The 20972-nt window shown below is 45.3% G+C and overlaps 1 protein-coding gene across 1 annotated transcript in view; it reads right to left on the bottom strand.

The window, feature by feature from the left end:
• Positions 1-5040: 5040 nt before the first annotated feature.
• TANGO6 (transport and golgi organization 6 homolog) overlaps positions 5041-20972 on the bottom strand; it is a 51597-nt gene continuing 35665 nt past the window's right edge. The window contains exons 9-18 of the mRNA XM_069972988.1: positions 18672-18848; positions 17887-18013; positions 15833-16012; positions 15616-15747; positions 15178-15531; positions 15039-15096; positions 12033-12185; positions 7659-7810; positions 6590-6703; positions 5041-5438 (exon numbers count right to left, since the gene is read on the bottom strand). Coding sequence (XP_069829089.1) covers positions 5262-5438; positions 6590-6703; positions 7659-7810; positions 12033-12185; positions 15039-15096; positions 15178-15531; positions 15616-15747; positions 15833-16012; positions 17887-18013; positions 18672-18848 — 1624 coding nt within the window. The 3' untranslated portion in view covers positions 5041-5261. The remainder of the gene's footprint in view (positions 5439-6589; positions 6704-7658; positions 7811-12032; positions 12186-15038; positions 15097-15177; positions 15532-15615; positions 15748-15832; positions 16013-17886; positions 18014-18671; positions 18849-20972) is intronic.

The following is a 20972-nucleotide window of genomic DNA, read 5'->3' as shown; positions in this document are numbered from 1 at the left end:
TGGTGCGGTGGGTACTGAGGTAATGATGGGTAACACCAGGCCCCGACTTAGTAATGAATGCCATTTATCAGACAGCTTCCACTACTTAGCCTTTAAGAAAAAATAAAACACAACACAATAGAGAAAAGTATTTTATAAAAAAAAAAAAAAAATGTAGCTCCCAGAGGGTTAAGCTAGGATACTTTGCATCCCCAATTAACCGCCGGGAGGCCAGACTGATCCTACAGTGCACCTATAACAGCAAGGTAGGGGGGATTAAGTGCCCCCCTTCCTTGCTGGGAAGGATGCAGTGCAGTATACAGGCACAGGGTACAAAAAGCGGTTAAAGCAATGAATCCCTTCCTCTGGGAGCTGGCTGTGAGCTGAGGTTGCAGACACAGGGAAGCTGCTTTCTGTGCCTGTATCCTGCACTGCATGGGAGGCACTGTAATGTCTCTGCAGCATAAGGCACAGGCTGCAGGGACATTTATTGACAGTAAGGCCCCATTCACATGTCCGTGTCAGTTTTTCCTGTCAGGAAATCCTGATCAGGAGGCCTCAAATGGCATCAGGAAAGTATCAGGATTTCCTGACAGTTAACCATTTTTACCTACAGAAAAAAAAGTGTTTTTAACATGGTCTAGCATGGCCACATACATCACAAGTACCCACATGGCTCCTTGTGTACCGTGCCACCATCTCGCCCCCCATGTGTCATCCTCTAATCTGTTGCAGAACTACAACCTTCATTATGACCTGCCAATAGGACATGATGAGAGATGTAGTTCTGCAAACTGGATGGTCACATCTTGCAGAAATACAACTCCAATCATGATCTGTCAGCAGGACATGATGGGAGATGTAGTTCTGCAAACTGGATGACCACAGGCTGCAGAACTACAACTCCCATCATGATCTGTCAGCAGGGCATGATGGGAGTAGTAGTCCTGCAACCTGGATGGTTGCAGATGGCAAAACTCCAACTCCCATCATACCCTGCTGGCAGGTCATGATGGTAGTTGTAGTTCTGCAACCTGGATGGCCACTGGTAGCTAAACTCCAACTCCCATCATGACCTGTCAGCATGACATGATGGGAGTTGTAGTTTTGCCATTTGCAACCATCCAGGCTGCAGAACTACTACTCCCATCATGCCCAGCTGACAGACCATGATGGGAGTAGCAGTTCGGCAACCTGAATGGCCACGGGCTGCAGAACTAAAACTCCCATCATGACCTGTCATCGCTGCGGGCGGAGGCTGTCGGGCGGTGCTGCTGAGGTCTAGGGAGGGGGGGGGGGGTCGCTGAAGTCCAGGGGGCTGGATTTGGACATTGGGCAGCTGCTGAGGTCTGGGGGGGGGGGGGGGGTGTTGCTGCTGTGATCCAGGGAGGGGAGAGGGGGCAGCAGGAGGCTGGGGCACACCAGGAGCAGCGGCGGAAGGTGGTAGGGGCAGAACGAAAGCAGTGGCAGAAGGAGGCCTGGGGAGCCGACTCGTGAGATTCGGGTGAGTGGAATTCCTGACGCTTTCCTGATGTGCTTCCGGGATTTCAAGGCTCCCATAGACTTCTATGCAGGCATCCGGGCCACAATTCCGGACAAAATTAGGATCGGTTCTAAAAAAATTTGGTAGGGTATCCGTGACTAATGGAAGTCTATGGGTCCGGAAACCCGTCTGGATTTCCTGATAGGAAATCCGGGTGGTTTTTCCGGATGTGTGAAGGGGGCCTAAGAGTTACAGAGCGATCTCGCAAGATTGTTCTGTATCTCAAGAGCGCAGAGGATGCCGGGAACATCCAGCAGAGCTGTCACGCACCGACCCTTTGGAACATAGGCGGCGCTTGACAGTTTATAAACTCATATAGTGCCTCACAGAGGCAATGAAAGTAATAACATATATGTACAGTAATGCAATGGCAACTAAGGCCATTGAATTACTATAAAATACTAAATTACCCAGACCCCCGTGATAGGTTCTCTTTAAGCTTCTAATGGTAAGAGACTCCTTGTTGCTATCCGTCTCTTGCTATAAAACAGAACATTAAATTTCCCTTAGTGTCCTTAGTAGCCCATAGCAACCAATCAGAGCTCCCCTTTCACTTTACCAGGGCAAATAATATGTGAAAGCTGACGACACTGCCTGGACTGCAAGTGAGACCTATGTGAACTGCCCCCGAACTGCTCCACACAGAGGTTACAGGGCACCAGCAGTCAGCAACAGGTTGACCCAGTCCTTCGCAACCTTTTCAACTTCGGGGCACCCCTTGGAAAAAAAAAAATTACCTTGGAGCACCCCTACTAGATAATGTTCTACAAAATACGAAAACCGTCATGCAGTAACTCACAGGTGACGTCTTCTTTGATCTGAGGTGTCACCTTCCCTTTTCCTCTCTATCTAGCCCCGACCTCCATGACGATTTCTTCCAGCTACGTTTCATCTCTTCAGAACCTGCGAGACAAACATCTTAGGCTCCGCACATTTCCCCTTACAATAATATTGTCCCCTGCTTTGCCCTCATACAGTAATAATGCCCCCTGCAGTATACCCCCATAAATAATAATGCTCCCTGCAGTATACCCCCATACCATAATAATGCCCCCTGCAGTATACCCCCATACCATAATAATGCCCCCTGCAGTATGCCCCTATACAATAATGCCCCCTGCAGTATACCCCCATACCATAATAATGCCCCCTGCAGTATGCCCCTATACAATTATAATGCCCCCTGCAGTATGCCCCTTATACAATATTGCCCCCTGCAGTATGCCCCCATATAATAATGCCCCCTGCAGTATGCCCACATATAATAATGTCCCCTGCAGTATGCCCCCATATAATAATAATGTCCCCTGCAGTATGCCCCATATAATGCCCCCTGCAGAATACCCCCATATAATAATAATGCCCCCTGCAGTATGCCTCATATAACAATAATAATGACCCCTGCAGTATGCCCCATATAATAATAATGCCCCCTGCAGTATGCCCCCATATAATAATGCCCCCTGCAGTATGCCTCTATACAACAATGCCACCTGCAGTAGGCCCCCATATAATAATGCCCCCATATAATAATAATGCCCTCTGCAGTATGCCCCCATATAATAATAATGCCCTCTGCAGTATGCCCCCATATAATAATAATGCCCCCTGCAGTATGCCCCCATATAATAATAATGCCCCCTGCAATATGCCCCCATATAATAATAATGCCCCCTGCCATCATACTTACCTAATCCGCGCTGTGTGGCTGCAGGGAGCAGCTCTTCTTCTCTTCTGGCTCCATCTTGTGAGCTGCGGGGACGGGACCTCCGGCAGGTGTGATGATGTTACATCATTACGCCTGCCGGAGAGGTCACGCCCCGGTGTCCCATAGGCTGGCGGCATGAAGGGCCTATGGGAGTGAATGTAGGAGCAGGACGCTGACACTTCCTGCTCCTACATTCTGCTCACTTTAAGGGTCCAATTCCACGGGCCGAGGAGGGCCCGATCAACGATGTAAACGAGCGGCGATCTGCTAGATCGCCGCTCGTTTACTGGGCCTATTCCACGGCCAGATGATCGTTGAGCGAGGGCTGCAAGGACATTGTTACCGATGTCCTTGCAGCATCATACATTACCTGCCCAGGCTTCTTCTCCGCGCTGTCTTCATCCCCGGGTCCCGCGCGCTCTATCTTCAGAATGGCCGGTCGCTGACCAGCCATTCTGAAGATAGAGCGCCCGGGACCCGGGGATGAAGACAGAGCGGAGAAGAAGCCTGGACAGGTAATGTATGCTGCTGCTGCTTGTCAAATCGTCGGTCGCCCGCCGCGCACCGCTATTCAACCGTGGCGTTGCGCGGTGGGGGAACAATGATTTTAGGTCTGGCCCTAAATGAACGATCAGTCGATTACACGATCATCGGCTGATTGTTCTCTCTATTTCACCGAACGATAATCGGCCGAATCGGGCCGATCCGGCCGATTATCGTTACTGTGGAATAGGGCCCTAATGTTCTGCCCACTCAATGTGATCAATATATCGATATTAAAGTGACAGTGTTACTATTCTCACCGGGATCCTGCAGGACCCCTGGCGGCTTCCCGGTTGGGAAATGCTATTGTAACCTATGGATAGGAGATTACAAGCCCAGATGGGAATAGCCCTTCAATAAATCAAACTGAGATAAGCGGATTCTGATTTCCGATGTGCTCCATGCTGATATACAGAGAGAATGACTGAGCTAAATTCCAATTAATGATAAACAATCGCCAACGTTTATCGAACGTCAAACATTCACCATAATACACGGAATGACAGTCGTTAGTTATGATAGTTTGTATACCCAGGTATATGAGTATATGAACAATGGTAATAACGAACCAACGATGTGTACATACACTAAAAGATTTGTAAATGATTAACAAAGATTTTAAGGTCAGCTCGAAAGATGCGATCTGCGACATACAAAAAATTTTTGTTAGTCGTTTGATTACTGCCTGCATACACACGAAAAGATTATCACTTAAATTTAAACGATATAATAATTTTTTAACGGTCTTTTAGCGTCATAGGGCCCTTACTGTGGGGAATGCAAGATCAAAATTACACAAGTTTTTTAGACTATTTGCTGATTACTGTAGTTCAGTTTTGTTTTGTTTTTTCTAGTGAAACTGAGCTTCTTGATAAACTTTGGCCTGTAAGTGGGGAACAACTGTGTTCATTACAGAGTGTGCATAGTAGAGTTCTTAGGGCGTTATTACACAAGACGATTATCATGTGGAAAATCGTTATATCGTTCAAATTTAAATAATCGTCCTGTGTAATTGCTGACAACAATCGTAAAATCGTTTACGTGTGTCGTTGATAGTTGATTTAGATCTGACCCTAAAATCATTGCTAATCATTAGCTAATTGTTTGCTGTAATTCCACGTTCCTTCGCATTCGTTCACTAATCGTTAAGTGTAATTGAACATCATTCATTGATCAGATGGAGTAAACGATCATAGTAACGATCATAACGACTTTCGTTCTGTGTAGTATGGTGAACGATTTTCAGGTTACCAATAAAAAATCTTTTTTGCGATGGTTTACCGTTAAAAATCACTTTGTCTAATAGGACCCTTACTGTCAGAAATGTTCATGTTTGACTTCCTATACACCTTAGTTCTCAGACGTTATATAAGCCCCCTTTCAGGTTTTAGAAAAATAGTTTATATAATGTACATGTAAGCCTGAATTATTGGTGCCTGATAAAGGTCTACAGATTGGATGTAATGTCTGAATGACGTTTTATAAATCTCAGGGTAAAACCACAATTTTCTTCTCAAGTTTCTGAAGAGGGAAGAGAAAAGCCCTCATGATGCCGTCCAGTTCCTCCAGTCCCAGCTGGGCGTGAAGCACGGATATGGAATCCTTTTCACACTGAACAACAAATTTTAACAAGCGGTACAGGTCCAGCAGCACATCGCGTAAAACCTGACGGAAAACACAGGACAAAAAGGGAACAAGATTAAAAATGGCACTTTGAGGCTACGTTCACACACTGTCAAAATAAACGGCCGTTATTTTAAAATGAGAGCTCTTATACCAATATAGGAGGTTGTTTTAACATAATGGCCGTTATTTGCCGTTAAAGTGACTGTGTATCTACCAACCCACCCAACCAAACCGCTAGAACCATCCGTTTGATTAAAGTAACTGTTTTTTAAAATGTCTTTTAAAATGCGCCTGATGCCTTGGTTAGAGGGAAAAAATTATCTTTTAATCTGCAGTGCTGTGTCATACTGGCATGGCCTATAGTGTCTGTGGCCCAGGTTTGCAACGCCTCTCCTCTCTTACTCCCCTCCCTCCTCATAATTAGGAACGCCCCCAGGAAGGGATTCTATTCATCGCTTATATAAACAGACGACCTGTGTCCATATGGTGAGATCCTGTCTGGGGGGGCATTCCTAATGATGAGAAGGGTGGCGGAGGAAGAAAAGAGAGTCATCGCAGACCTGGGGCACAGACCCTCTAGGCCACGCCAATATTGCACAGCGCTGCAAATAAATTTTTTCTGTAACCAAAGCACCGGGTACATTTTAAAAGACACGCCGGTAATATTCACTTTCCTCAAATGGATAGTACTAGCGGTTTGGTGGGTTGGTGGATACAGAATTGCTTTAACTGATGGCCGTATGATAAAATCGGACGTCATTTTGGCAGTGTGCGTACAGCCTAAAACAACCAGTTTATATTGAGATCACTGTAGTAGTTTACTGAGAGGAGATCGCTGGGACTTGCTGCTCATGGCAGGCACACAGCTTCAGTCTTTGGATTTGACAGAACTATTTATTTCTTTGTAATGTGATTTATTTCTTATTCTTATTAATATAAATCATTCGGAAAACAAGAGTTCATCCATCTGGAACAAACTATAGGCGTTGTTATGGAAACAAGCAAAGGCTTTGGCCTACACTACTGTACAACCTCCTCTGCTACTATGACAACCGATTGGAAAGTGTATAGGCCCAACATGCATCAGAAAGCCCGTACTGCTGCTGGTGGGAAGTAGAATCCAGTTAATAGGGACATTCTGGTACAGCGTGGAACAACAACATAGCTACATGACTCATTTCCAGTATTACCTCAGTCGCCCTCTCACTGAGCCCTCTTAGAAGTAGGACAATAACATGGATGGCTGCTCGTCTTACTTGGGCCTCCGGGTCTGTGTGAATCACAGCTGATAAACAGGAGGTCACCTTAAAGGAAAAAAAAATGACAAAAAAAAAAAACACAATAAAAAACTGTTGTTTGTTCCAAGAAGTTTTTGAATATAGGAGCAGGCAATCCCTTAAAGGGAAACTGTCAGCTGTACAGCTATGTAGACCGTGGGACTATTAATACCAAAATGGTCTTTTACACTGGTCGATTATTGGCTAGCAGGGATGCTAGAAACGCTACTGCGGCCACATAAAAGTGACAGCGATCGATCAGCCGAGGACAGGGAAAACGCCTGATCTCATCTTTTTTAAGAAAGCGTTAAATTTTTTCGTTATCGGTCACACATTTTACTTTGTAAACTGATGTGTGCCCAAAAGCAAAGTGAAACTGACAGCATTGATACGTATATATCTGTGCTGTCAGCTTCCAGATCACACAGGCAGTGCATACTTACCTTCTGCACTGCTGTGTGATCCGGCACTGTCAGATCGTCCCGTCCCGTCCAGATCTGCAGCCACTGCTGTCTCTACAGGCTGTTGTCCCGCCTCCTCCAGCTGTCAATAATTCTGGAGGAGGCAGGGTGTAGTTACAGCAGCGGTAGGATGGGAGCTGACAGTGCTGGATCACACAGCAGAGCTGATGGTAAGTACGTACTGCTAGTGTCATTTGGAAACTGACAGCACGGATTTAGGCATGTTTGTGCTGTCAGTTTTCATGGCTGCACCAACGATACAAGGACTGTTTGAGCAACTCGGCAGCTCGATTAACTGTGCCACGCTGCAAACAAGATCGACGCTTGTTTGCACCCTTGCGTGTCTCCTTGTGCGCCGTAATAAAACACCCTTTTCCCCAATGTAAATCTACTGCTGCAGCCACGGCTGGTATGCTTCATGAGCTGTACAGTAGATCTAGATCGTGCAGCTGGGAACCCTCTATAATATATTGTGCTGGTTGGTTACGTTGAAATGTTCCTGGAAGAATTCCTTTACTTACCTCATGGATAACAGGACCCAGGGAAAACTGCAGCTGCTTACACAATTCCCCCAGGTTGGAAAGGCTGCTAGCCCTTATAGAACTGTCTGGATCCCGACAACCCCTCAGGAAGGCGTGAATCAATGCGTCTTTGTGTTGATAAACCATGTCGCCTGCAGAGCAAGAAATCGATACAAACAGAATTGAAAAAAAACTTTTGTCAACATAAGTCTTCTTCTGAAATGTAGCTATGTTTTCTACGTCCATTAGCAAAATGGGTGATCCAGTGTGTAAGGGCCATATTACACAGCCCAAGCTGCTTAGAGAGTGCCAATCTGACTGATCATATAAAAAGTAAAAAACTCATATAAAATCTTGGTAACTGTGCATCCAGAACTACATGAATGATCGCAAGCTCACCCCTGTGACACTTTGCTTTAATCATTTGAAGCTATAACACAGGGAGATGTGCGGACGTCAATTTTTTTTTAGCAGGTTTGATAAGCCATAAGCCGACAAACGAGCAATTGCAATAATCACCTATGTAATGGGGTCTTAAAAGGGTATTCTGCACAAAAAGAACTTTTCATATGTTGCTGTCAGTGGTATGAACAGCCTATCACCTTTGCCCTCTCCCTCGCTGTTCTCCTACGCCATCTTCTGATCCCCTGCTAAACCATCCCCCCCTTCACTTCCTAAACAGACTTGTCTGAAGGCGACAGGCCGCTCAGCCAATCACTGGCTGAGATGGTACAGTGCTGTGGCCAGTGATCGGCTGAGCAGCTGTCACTCCCAGACGAGTCCATCTCGGAAGCAGAGGCGATATGGCTCAGACTGAGACCCGACGATGATTCAGGAGGATACCGTGGAAGTGCGAAAGGTAAGAATAGGCTGTTTGTTATGTTTTCCCCATGGCTAGCAACATATAAAAAGTTATTTTTGAGAGGAATACCCCTTTAATTGCTTCAAAGTGATTCCATATCATAAGGATATGCCATTAATTTATAAATGGTGGGGGTCAGGTTTCCAAAGTATGCAGTCAATGTACACGTAAAAAAAAAACAAAAACAAAAAAAACGAGAGGGCACTCACTGGTACTTAATATGTCCCTTTATTGTTCATATTCAAACAACTTCATAAGAGATACACTACCGTTCAAAAGTTTGGGGTCACCCAAACAATTTTGTGTTTTCCATGAAAAGTCACACTTATTCACCACCATAAGTTGTGAAATGAATAGAAAATAGAGAGTCAAGACATTGACAAGGTTAGAAATAATGATTTGTATTTGAAATAACATTGTTTTTACATCAAACTATGCTTTCATCAAAGAATCCTCCTTTTGCAGCAGTTACAGCATTGCACACCTTTGGCCTTCTAGCTGTTAATCTGTTGAGGTAAGCTGGAGAAATTGCCCCCCACGCTTCTAGAAGCAGCTCCCACAAGTTGGATTGGTTGGATGGGCACTTCTGGCGTACCATACGGTCCAGCTGCTCCCACAACAGCTCAATGGGGTTCAGATCTGGTGACTGCGCTGGCCACTCCATAGAATACCAGCTGCCGCTTCTGCTGTAAATAAAACTTGGATTCATCCGTCCACAACCCTTTTTTCCAGTCTTCCTCTGTCCAATGTCTGTGTTCTTTTGCCCATCTTAATCTTTCTTTTATTGGCCAGTCTCAGATATAGCTTTTTCTTTGCCACTCTGCCCTGAAGCCCAAAATCCGGCAGCCGCCTCTTCACTGTAGATGTTGACACTGGTGTTTTGCGGGTACTATTTAATGAAGATGCCAGTTGGGGACCTGTGAGGCGTCTGTTTCTCAAACTAGAGACTCTAATGTGCTTATCTTCTTGCTTAGTTGTGCAACGCGGCCTCCCACTTCTTTTCTACTCTGGTTAGAGCCTGTTTGTGCTGTCCTCTGAAGGGAGTAGTACACACTGTTGTAGGAATCTTCCATTTCTTAGCAATTTCTCGCATGGAATAGCCTTCATTTCTAAGAACAAGAATAGACTGTAAAGTTTCAGATGAAAGTTCTCTTTTTCTGGCCATTTTGAGCGTTTAATTGACCCCACGAATGTGATGCTTCAGAAACACAATCTGCTCAAAGGACGGTCAGTTTTGTAGCTTCTGTAACGAGCCAGACTGTTTTCAGATGTGTGAACATGATTGCACAAGGGTTTTCTAATCATCAATTAGCCTTCTGAGCCAATGAGCAAACACATTGTACCATTAGAACACTGGAGTGATAGTTACTGGAAATGGGCCTCTATACACCTATGTAGATATTGCACCAAAAACCAGACATTTGCAGCTAGAATAGTCATTTACCACATTAGCAATGTATAGAGTGTATTTGTTTAAAGTTAGGACTAGTTTAAAGTTATCTTCATTGAAAAGTACAGTGCTTTTCCTTCAAAAATAAGGACATTTCAATGTGACCCCAAACTTTTGAACGGTAGTGTATGTGCCCATTCACACTAGGGAAAATCAAGATAGGAACAATATGCTCCATCCAAGAGAAGCAAGGTGGATCCTAGCTACAAACACTCAGGGAGCAAGTGGACTGAATGACAGGATTGACCTTAGTATGTTTCTTTAGCACATATAGATGGGATTATTTTTGTATTATGATGTGATTTTAACTTTATGTTTTAGATGTAAACACCACGTCGACCATGTCGTCACGCAGGTATTTAACCTGGGACGTGACTGAGGGGGAGGTGTCTGAAGAAGTGCAGCAGAGCGCGAAACAGCTGTAACACATATCTCTTATGAAGGTGTTGGGTGTCCATGCCGCCCGCAGCAGTAATTGGTTTTTATGATAGAATAAAGGAGGATTTTAAAGTACCCTCTCATTTTGTTACAATTTCTGTATGTACTTTTTTATATAGCGCCAACTGATTCCACAACCCTTCACAGACTTGCCTAATTTGGTCCCTGTCCCCATTAGGGCTCACAATCTAAATTCACCCATCTGTATGTTTTTTTTGGTGTGGGAGGAAACGCATTCAAACAAAGGGAAAAAATACAGCAGAGTAGGTGGCCTGGGAACCGGCAGCTGTGTGGAGATGGGACAGGTAAGTATACATTACTGTCCCCCGCAGCTCCAGCTACATGGCTAAGTATGCATTTTTTCGTGGAAAACCCCCTTTAATGTCAGATTTCTGGGAGGTACAACTCTAAACAGAGATTATCCAGTAGTAATCAAAGCAAGAAAAAAAAAATCAAGAGACTTAATTTTTCAAGTATGTGAAAAGAAGGTACAGCTACTGCCACTTCTGAAAAAACAACCAGATGGTTTTCCTTAATGTGAATTTTGCCAATGATGTGAGTTTTTACAAAAAATGGGGTGCTCACTTCTACTATAAATGCAGTAGTGCGAAGTCAATATCCACAAAAAAAGAGAAAATGTAGAGGGCACTCACCGATAAAAAAACGTATTCTTTACTAACAATCTTCTTAAAGGGAACCTGTCATCCCCCCATCACGGGGGGTGACAGGTCTCCTTTAAAAATGCCATAGCAGGACAAGCAGGAGAGCAGACGCCTAATCCTTCTAATCAGCGAGGCAGCTGTTTTGCGTAGCATAGATACGCTTCTACAGACGTGTCTGTAGAAGCGTATCTACGCTATGCGAAACAGCTGTCTCAAGTGCCCTCTACATTTCTCTTTTTTTGTAGATATTATTTTTCTTTTTTTTTTACAGAACGGTATTTATGTGAGCTCAAGTATTTACCAAAGTAAGATTCAGCCAGCACATTAAATGATAAAAGTCCATAGCCTTTATTCAATAATCCCTTCAAGGTTCATTTAAGTGTGTTCAGAAAAAAAAAAACTGTACATCCAATGTGTTTCAGACCTAAGGTCCTACCTTCAATCACAGAAGCACAGTAGGTTAAAACGCGCCAGTTGTGCAGCATTTTCCTGTCCTGCAGGAAATGTTTTCTTTTCAGTCTTACACAGTGCTCTCTGCTGCCATCTCTGTCCATGTCAGGAACTGTCCAGAGTAGTAGCAAATCCCCATAGAAAACCTCTCCTGCTATGGACTTGTATAACTCAATGGGCTGGCTTGATCACTCTATGTTGCCACAAGCTAAGGACATACTGGTGCACAATTCACAACATCAGTTGAGCTTAGCAGTAGAGATGAGCGAATCTCAAGCACACTCGGCTTCATCCCAGCCCGAACACTCGGCATTCGATTACTGGTGGCTGAAGAAGTTACATGCAGCTCTAGAGAGTCCTGGAAAACATGGATACAGCCATAGGCAGCCCTAGCGTTAACTTCTCCAGCCACTATAATCAAATGCAGAGCGTTCAGGTTTGGATGCTCGAGATTCGCTCGTCTCTATTCACCATCTCTGTTGTTACTGAATTTACCCAAGTGCGGTGCTCACCCAGAATCCTTGTGCATCTCATCAGAGCTTCCCCTACTTTCATCCTGGTCTCAGGAGCTGGTGCCTTTGCCTTAGAGGACACTACACTCTCATACTGTGCTAGGAGGATAGGCAGGATGCGCTCAGGGATGTGTCCAGACAGTACAGCAATGCCTGGTAATAAAAAAGATACAACATTATTTGTAAGTCCAAAGCTGGCAGGTACAATACAATGTACTGTAAATTTGGCGTTAAAGCTAAAGCACCCTTTAAATGGACCTGTTAAAAGTCAGACTACTACTAGGATTATAACATTCTAAATGCTCTGAAAATTTGGTGTCAAGAGAGCTGATCATCATGGTGGAAAGTGGATGGCTGTATGTATACGGCCAGGTTCACACTATGTAAAAGACGCGGCCGTATTTCATAAAACCGGCCGTAATTGCGCTAACAACGGCCTTTCAAATCAACTGTACCAGAGTTTGTTATTTGCTTCAATTAAAAAATCTCCAGTCTTCCAGTACTTATCTGCTGCTGTATGTCCTGCAGGAAATGTTTTCTTTTCAGTCTGACACAGTGCTCTCTGCTGCCATCTCTGTCCATGTCAGGAACTGTACAGAGTAGTAACAAATCCCCATAGAAAACCTCTCCTGCTCTTGACAGTTCCTGACATGGACAGAGGTGGCGAGAGGTGGAGAGAGCACTGTGTCAGACTGGAAAGAAAACAACATTTCCTGCAGGACATACAGCAGCTGATAATTATGGGAAGACTGGAGATGTTTAAATATAAGAAAATTACAAATCTATTTAACTTTCTGAAACCAGCTGATTTGAAATAAAAAGATTTTCTTAAAATAAAGTGAATATACTGCAAAAGTGCATGTGATCACAACCCTTGTTGACTTCTTTGGGAAAAAAAAAATGTGTGACAAGTGCACTTTAAGAATTCTGATTGAGCAGTATTACCTGGAATTCATTGCAAGATAAATAGAAAACCTCTCCTGTTCTCCTGACTGGGGAGAATACACCACTTCCTGAGGGACATACAGCAGCTGACAAGTACTGGAAGTAGGGCTGGGCGATATGGCCAAAAAATAAAATCTCGATTTTTAAAAAATTTTGGACGATTCTCGATTTAAATCTCGATTTTTTTGTTTTTGCTAAATAAATAGGACATTTTTCTCCCTGCAGCATCAGATACGATTTTATTGACGTTTGAGACAACCATATTGCTTCCCAGTGTAACAGTGCTCCTCCCGTTCCCCTATGTAGTAGACAAACACATTGTGTGCCCCATATAAGTAGTTTTCCCAAATATGTGCCCTATGTACTCTGTGCCCCCATATAGTATAGGCGATCTTCTTTGTGCCTTCATCTAGGTAGGGAGTAGTAGTGAGGGTATAGTGGATAAGGGGTGTAATAGTACAGGTAAAGATGAGGAGTGTGGTAGTAGTACAGGTATAGATGATGGGTGTAGTAGTACTACTGAGGGGGTATGGGGTGGACTGGGGGTCACTGAGTGGGTATGGGGCAGGCTGGGGGTCACTGAGGGGTATGAGGCAGGCTGGGGGTCACTGAGGGGTATGAAGCAGGCTAAGGGTCACTGAGGGGTATGAGGCAGGTTGGGGGTCACTGAGGGGTATGGGGCAGGCTGGGGGTCACTGAGGGGTATTGGGCAGGCTAAGGGTCACTGAGGGGTATGGGGCAGGCTGGGGGTCACTGAGGGGTATGAGGCAGGCTGGGGGTCACTGAGGGGTATGGGGCAGCTGAGGGGACACTGAGGGGTATGGGGCAGGCTGGGGGTCACTGAGGGGTATGAGGCAGGCTGGGGGTCACTGAGGGGTATGGGGCAGGCTGGGGGTCACTGAGGGGTATGGGGCAGGCTGGGGGTCACTGAGGGGTATGGGGCAGGCTGGGGGTCACTGAGGGGTATGGGGCAGGCTGGGGGTCACTGAGGGGTATGGGGCAGGCTGGGGGTCACTGAGGGATATGAAGCCGGCTTGGGGTCACTCAGGGGTATGGGGCAGCTGAGGGGACACTGAGGGGGTATGGGGCAGCTGAGGGGGTATGGGGCAGCTGAGGGGACACTGAGGGGGTATGGGGCAGCTGAGGGGACACTGAGGGGGTATGGGGCAGCTGAGGGGACACTGAGGGGGTATGGGGCAGCTGAGGGGACACTGAGGGGGTATGGGGCAGCTGAGGGGGACTAGGCAGGCGTGGTAAAGTGTCAGGACTGCGCGGTGAGGTGCAGGGCCGGCAGTCAGGAGAGATGTGGTACCGGCGGCTCCAGCCTCTTCACAGAGCCGCGGCTGACCTCTCCCGCCCCTTACACGTTAGTGCCGCGCTGAGCTGCGTCCCGCTCTCTTACTGTCACACGTGCAGGTCCCGTTCTGTGGAGGAGGCGGCAGGGATCGCAGCAGAAGGAGAGAACGTCGCTGCGGGTCCTGGAGCTGTACAGCGGGCAGCGACGTTCTCTCCTTCTGCTGCGATCCCTGCCGCCTCCTCCACAGAACAGGACCTGCACGTGTGACAGGAAGAGAGCGGGACGCAGCTCAGCGCGGCACTAACGTGTAAGGGGCGGGAGAGGTCAGCCGCGGCTCTGTGAAGAGGCTGGAGCCGCCGATACCACATCTCTCCTGACCGCCGGCCCTGCACCTCACCGCGCCGTCCTGCAACTCTCTCCGGACCCGACACTTTACCGCGCCGCCCGCAATGATTTTTTGTGAAAATCGAATTTACGATTTTCACAAAAAATCAAATCGATTCTAACTGTCTGGGCGATTAATTGAATTAATTCGATTAATCGCCCAGCCCTAACTGGAAGACTTGAGGTTTTTTTTTAATAGAACTAGATTACAAATCTTTGGCACCAGTTGATTTTAAAGAAAAATTTTTTTCAGTGAACAGTGAAGAATTGGGGCTTTTTTTTATTTGCAAGACACCAGATGGGAATTATCAATAATCATATGGCAGATTGAAGATTGAACCTCTGTATGTCACAATTGCAGAGTGCGGCTATGAGATTACCTTGTATAGCCGATAGATACACAAAGGGGTCTTCTTGCTCTAAACTCTCCACTAAGAGCTGCAACAAAATTAAAAATGTATTTGAGAAATCTATAGACAGCGCCATCTAGTGGATAATAAAAGATACTGCGCAGCTTACCTGCATCACCTCCTCCCTGCGCTCTACCACCTGAGGATGCCTTTGCTCTAGGAGGCGAGTAAGAGAGCGCAGAGCTGCCGCCCTGGTGGGGACATCGGAATCTTTAGCTGAGCGGAGCATCTCTTGAATGTTTTTTAGGTCAGAATCTCGGTTTGGCCTTTGCTGTTTTGTGTCCTGTTTCTGGGGGTCATGGCCATGGGGTGTCGTGTTTGTTAGGGGAACAGCACAATGTGTGGCAATAGTAACGCGCAGGTCACGCGCCAACTCTTGAATCACTACCTCCGGATGGGAAGCCATTACTTTTTCCAGCACTGGAATCAATCTCTTCAAGTGTCCGAAATCTGTTGAAGTCAACTGTGTGGGAAAATATCGTAAAGACGACTTAGAACGATGCAACGTGACTTACACGATTACTACGAATCTGGACAAGAGTGATACCTCCACAGCTCCCAGCATGGCGGCGATCAGTCCCATAGCCATGCTGAGCGTCTGAGATGCCACAGTACCACCTTCTGAGGTGGCGAGGCTGGTGCAGGCCCTCTCGAGCGTGATCAGGACAAAGTCCACCACCTGTACGCACATAAGGACGTGTGTTACATTACAACAACCACAGTTTTGCTTCTGGGGTAAAATCTTCAGAAAAATGTTTTGTCACCTGCTTGATGTCTGTAAAAATGGAGTCGGAGATCCTCTCACAGAGCACAGACAGAACCTGAAGGAGCTGAAGCTGCTTCTCTTGAGACTGAAAACGGAGTGTAAGCTTACGCTCTATATCCAAAAGACTATCCTCGGGACGAGGACTGAGGTCTGCTCCTGCAGAAATGGGGGTCAGCCGCTAAAAAAAATAAATAAATAAATAAAATCAGCACAGAGCTGTCATTACAAGACACACACACACGAGCGCATACGCCATTTACTGTGTGAGATCAGGAATGTGATAACTAGAGATGAGCGAACCTCGAGCATGCGAAAATATGGATACAGCCAATGACTATATCCATGTTTTCTACATAGCCTTAGGTCTTTATCTAACTATAGCAGCCCCCGCTAATCAAATACCTAACGATCGGGTACGGATGGACTCGAGCATGCTCGAGGTTCGCTCATCTCTAGTGATAACTTAAAGTAAAGTGTCACTGTCGTTTAAATTTTTTTGCAAAAATCAATAGTCCAGGCGATTTTAAGAAACTTTGTATTTGGGGTTTATTAGCCAAAAAAATGCATTTTTATCATGAAAAAGCTGTTTGAAGCTCTCCCCCCTGTCTTCATGGTTTTCTAAGGAGGGGGGAGGGGTGGAGGGAGATAAGGCACCAAAACAGGACAACAAAGATTTGATTTACAGCTACATCACTGGGCTATCTCCTCTAAAGTCAGCACTGACCTCTCTGACCTCTTAATACTGGCTTTCACACAGCTCCCACTGTGTAATCCTTTATTCTCTGCTCTCTGCCAGTGACTAATCTCCCTCCTCCCCCTCCTCTCTCCATAGAACAAACAGGGCAAGACTGATGTAAACAAGGCATGATTTCCTGATAATGAGCAGTGGATGAGAGAGAGGAGGGGGGGGGGGCCTGGGAAAAGTCTTTTTGAATGCAGATAATGGCATATTTGCCATTTTCCATATGCGTATCCTCTCCTGGCTCTGTGTCACATGGTCAGTAGGGCTCCATAGAGCTCCATTAAAAGTCCAACTAACAGAGCTGTGAGAAGAAGCGCTGCAGCTGTGGTCTTCTCCCGCTTTGCTCTCTTGATCGGTATGGGTCTAAACACTCGGACTGTTCAAAACTTTTGACATGTCAAAAGCTTTTTGAAATTACAGTGACACTTTAAGGGATTAACTTTAAGGGAGAACTTTTGAAATGTCACCAGATGTATCAAAAGTTACTAATCACACCAGATCTCACCCCTGTGTCCCACTGCAATCCAGAGATACAGCTGGTTGGGGTGCACAGTGGTTTGTTTGCTTCATTACAGTCTATGGAGCGGTTAAGTGATTTCCCAGGAAGGTGTATGGCTTGGAATAAGGCCCATTAGTGATGGCCATAAAAAGGCAGTCCCTAAGGGGTTAACAGTTCTTTTTATTTGTTTACACTGGACAATTACTTTTATGATACAGTGTATCATATTATAATTGGCTACTGCAAACCAACATTTAAAGCGTGCGATGTACTCACAAGGCTGTTCCCCCCCCTTCATCTTTCCATTATCAAGGAAAAGCCGTCTACAGCAAAGAGAAGCAGAGTGAACTCCCCATTATAGCCTATGGAAGGGGGAGGGGCCGAGGGGGATGAGTGAGCAGGAAGAGGAGACAAACAGCCTGTGCACAGTGAAGACTTTCTGTCCAGAGAGAACGCTGAATTCACATGTTAGATTGCTCAATGCTGGTCTGGGAACTTCCGCAGGATTGCAGGATGTTATTTTTAGTGTTTAGTGTATAGGAGGCAGCACAGATGTTAGTCTGCATCCTTACTGCAGCTGAGAATAGGAAAAGCAGACAGAGAGATGGAGTTTGCAGGTGTGTAACCAGGAGAAAATGGCCTATACTAGTGATCGAATGGCCAGATATAGTCCTGCTGTTCATATACACAGGACAGGGCATAGCTCTCTGTTGTGCCATGCCTATTCTCACTAGAAACGTGCACCTAAATAGCCATCTTCCGATGGAGCGATAATACCAGCAGTCCTGGTAGCTGCGTGGTGCATAGTTACCTTAAGGCAAAACAGAAAGAAATCTGCTGCTAGTCCTGTGCGAGGATTAATGGAGAGTAAATCCACTAAACACTGCAGCCGCCATTGCTCCCCAGTCACTTTGTCATACAGGGAATCATCATCATCCCTGGAAGAAAAAAACAAAGAAAATAACCGGTTAAAGAGGGACTCTGGTGCCAACTGATGTCAGAAAGTTATATAAATTTGTAATTTACTTCTAATTAAAAATCTCAAGTCTTCCAGTACTTGTCAGCTGCTGTATATCCTGCAAGAAGTGGTGTATTCTTTCCAGTCTGACACAGTGCTCTCTGCTGCCACCTCTGGAACTGCCTGGAACAAATTTCCATTAAAAAACCCTCTCCTGCTCTGGACAGTTCCTGACACGGACAGAGGTGGCAGCAGAGAGCACTGTGTCAGACTGGAAAGAATACACTACTTCCTGCAGGACATACAGCAGCTGGAAAGTACTGGAAGACTGGAGATTTTTTGAATAGAAGTCAATTATGAATCTGTAAAACTTTCTGACCTTACATGATTTGAAAAAAAAAAAAAATCACTTAGGGTGGGTAAACCCTAAGATGATAACTTTCTGGTGCCCAGAATTCACTAACAACACTTCTTGCACAAATAAATTAATATGGACTCTGTAAGCATAACAGCATTTCAATATGGTTTCTTTTAGAGTACTTTACTTTTATACTAAAGCTACATTGGAGCGGTGTACTCACTACTATGTCATCAATCTGCCGATAAATAGCAGAACTGACAAGAAGCCCACCTCTCACCTCTGGTCTTCCCGCACAACGATCATTGCTCCACCATGACTCCCGGGCTTGATATGGCTATAGTCAGGCAAAGATGGAAGGGAGGACTCCATGCCACTCAGTCCAGCCAGTGCAGACACTGCTGTTTCTCTCTCCGACTTCTCTAGGAACCAAAGAAGGATATCCTGGCATGGAGATCTGGGAGGAGTAAAAATGAATGGGTTAAATAGTAATGACTTTGATTGTAAGAAGCCCGAAGGTTGACTACCCATGGAATAATCTGACAATTGCTGGATCCAATTAATGACAGATTAAAGGGGTTATCTGGGTATACCACATTTTTTTCTGGGGTAGCAATAAAAAGGCATACTCACCCATCTAGGTCCCCTGCAGCTCCTGTTGTGCCATTATCTGCCTACTGGCTTCTTCAGTACTTCCAAGATAGACTATTTCAACAGTGACGGCCCGTTCAGTAAATCAGTTAATTGGCCGAGTGGGCAGTTCCTGCTAAAAAGGGTCCAGTAGGAAGAAGAGTGATGAGCAAGACACACTAGGAGCAGCTGGGAACCGGGGTAGGTGAGTATGACTTACATACTGTACATATTACATGACACCTTCTCTGCATGTACAACAATGTTTAAAGTTTCACTGTCTTTAGGTATGTGTAGCCCAATAAATTTAATGTGTTTTGATGGCCATTTGAACGGGGTAGTTCTTCTTATGTGCATGACTGTGGCTTCATCTGCCGAAATATTTAAGGCTTCTGACTTATCATGGTTGATTTTAAAGTTGGATACGTAGCCAAAGTCCTCGAAAAAATTTTTAGTTTATTTTAGGTTCTGTCACAAATATTAAGAGGTCATTAGCGAAAGTTGCGGCGTGGTGTTTGTCTTTACCCAACATCAGTCCCAGGATCAGCGGATGTTCTCGTATAGACTGGAGTAGGGTTTCCATTACCAGAATAAAAAGAGTGGGGGACAACGGGCACCCCTGTCTTGTGCCATTTTTAATATTAAAAGGAGGGGATAGGTGCCCGTTGACCAGCACTCGTGCTGATGGTGAGGAGTATAAGGTGAAAATAGCGGAAATAAATGGAAGAGGAAAGCCGAATTTCTCTAAAGTTTTACCCATAAAATTCCAGTCCACCCAATCGAACGCTTTTTCTGCGTCGATGCCTAACGGTATGAGTGGAACTTTATGGGTATGAGCGTGGTGGATTATACTAATGAGAGTATGGGTGTTATGATTACCTTCTCTATTACGCTCAAATCCCACCTGTTCCTCATTCACTAGCTTAGGTAACAGAGGGGCTATACGGTTTGCCAGTAACTTAGCCTATGTTTTGACATCTACATTAAAGGGGTTATCCAGCGCTACAAGAACATGGCCACTTTTCCCCCTCTCTTGTCTCCAGATTGGGTGGGGTTTGGAACTCAGTTCCATTAAAGAAAATGGAGCTTAATTGAAAACCACACCTGAACTGGAGACAAGAGAGGGGGAAAAGTGGCCATGTTTTTGTAGCGCTGGATAACCCCTTTAAGTAGAGAGATCGGTCGGTAGCTACCACAAGAATCTTGTGGTTTGCCTTCTTTATGTATGACGGCGATCGTGGCTTGCAGCGACTGAGGAGGAGGTGGCGTACCCTGCATCATGGCCGTGCACCATCTAACTAAGTATAGACTAAGGGTACCTAAAAAATGTTGTAATAAAAGGCTGGTAGGCCATCCGGCCCAGGACATTTATCATTAGTAATTTCCCCTCTTTAGCCCAAAAGATTAAAAGCCATCTGGACTCTCTTACTATCCCCTTTCCTTCATGGATTGGTAGGAAAAATCTGCTGAAATCATACATACTACCGAAATTACTCTACACTATGCAAATGCTTCCTATTACACTCTATTAATTTTCTAAAAAACCTTAAGAAGATGTTTAATAAATTTTTATGGAATCAACAAACACCTAGGATTGCTTTTTCCACCCTTAATAGGAGGAAATGTGATGGAGGTGTGGGACCCCCCGACCCAATAAAATATTATGAAGCTTTACATTTGAGCAGGACGATGGCGATCCTCCATACAGACACCATTCCTCTCCACATACGCGTGGAGTGGGCTACGATACCCCTCTCCTCTCATTACTTGTTCTGGGCACCCCCTGACACCCCCATTCCACGACCATTAAATCCTATCACTAAAGCCACTTTAGAACTATGGCATAAACTCAAAAACACAAGTTCTCACCAGGACCCTCACCGATGATGCCTCTTCGGTATCTAAAGCAATATTTAAAAAGAGGTCCGCTTACTGACTCCTTTTGGCACAC

The sequence above is a fragment of the Dendropsophus ebraccatus genome, chromosome 5 (assembly GCF_027789765.1).
Source record: "Dendropsophus ebraccatus isolate aDenEbr1 chromosome 5, aDenEbr1.pat, whole genome shotgun sequence".
NCBI classification, from domain to species: domain Eukaryota; kingdom Metazoa; phylum Chordata; class Amphibia; order Anura; family Hylidae; genus Dendropsophus; species Dendropsophus ebraccatus.
The sequence above is the reverse complement of the archived record's forward strand: the minus strand, read 5'-3'. Positions and strand labels throughout refer to the sequence as shown.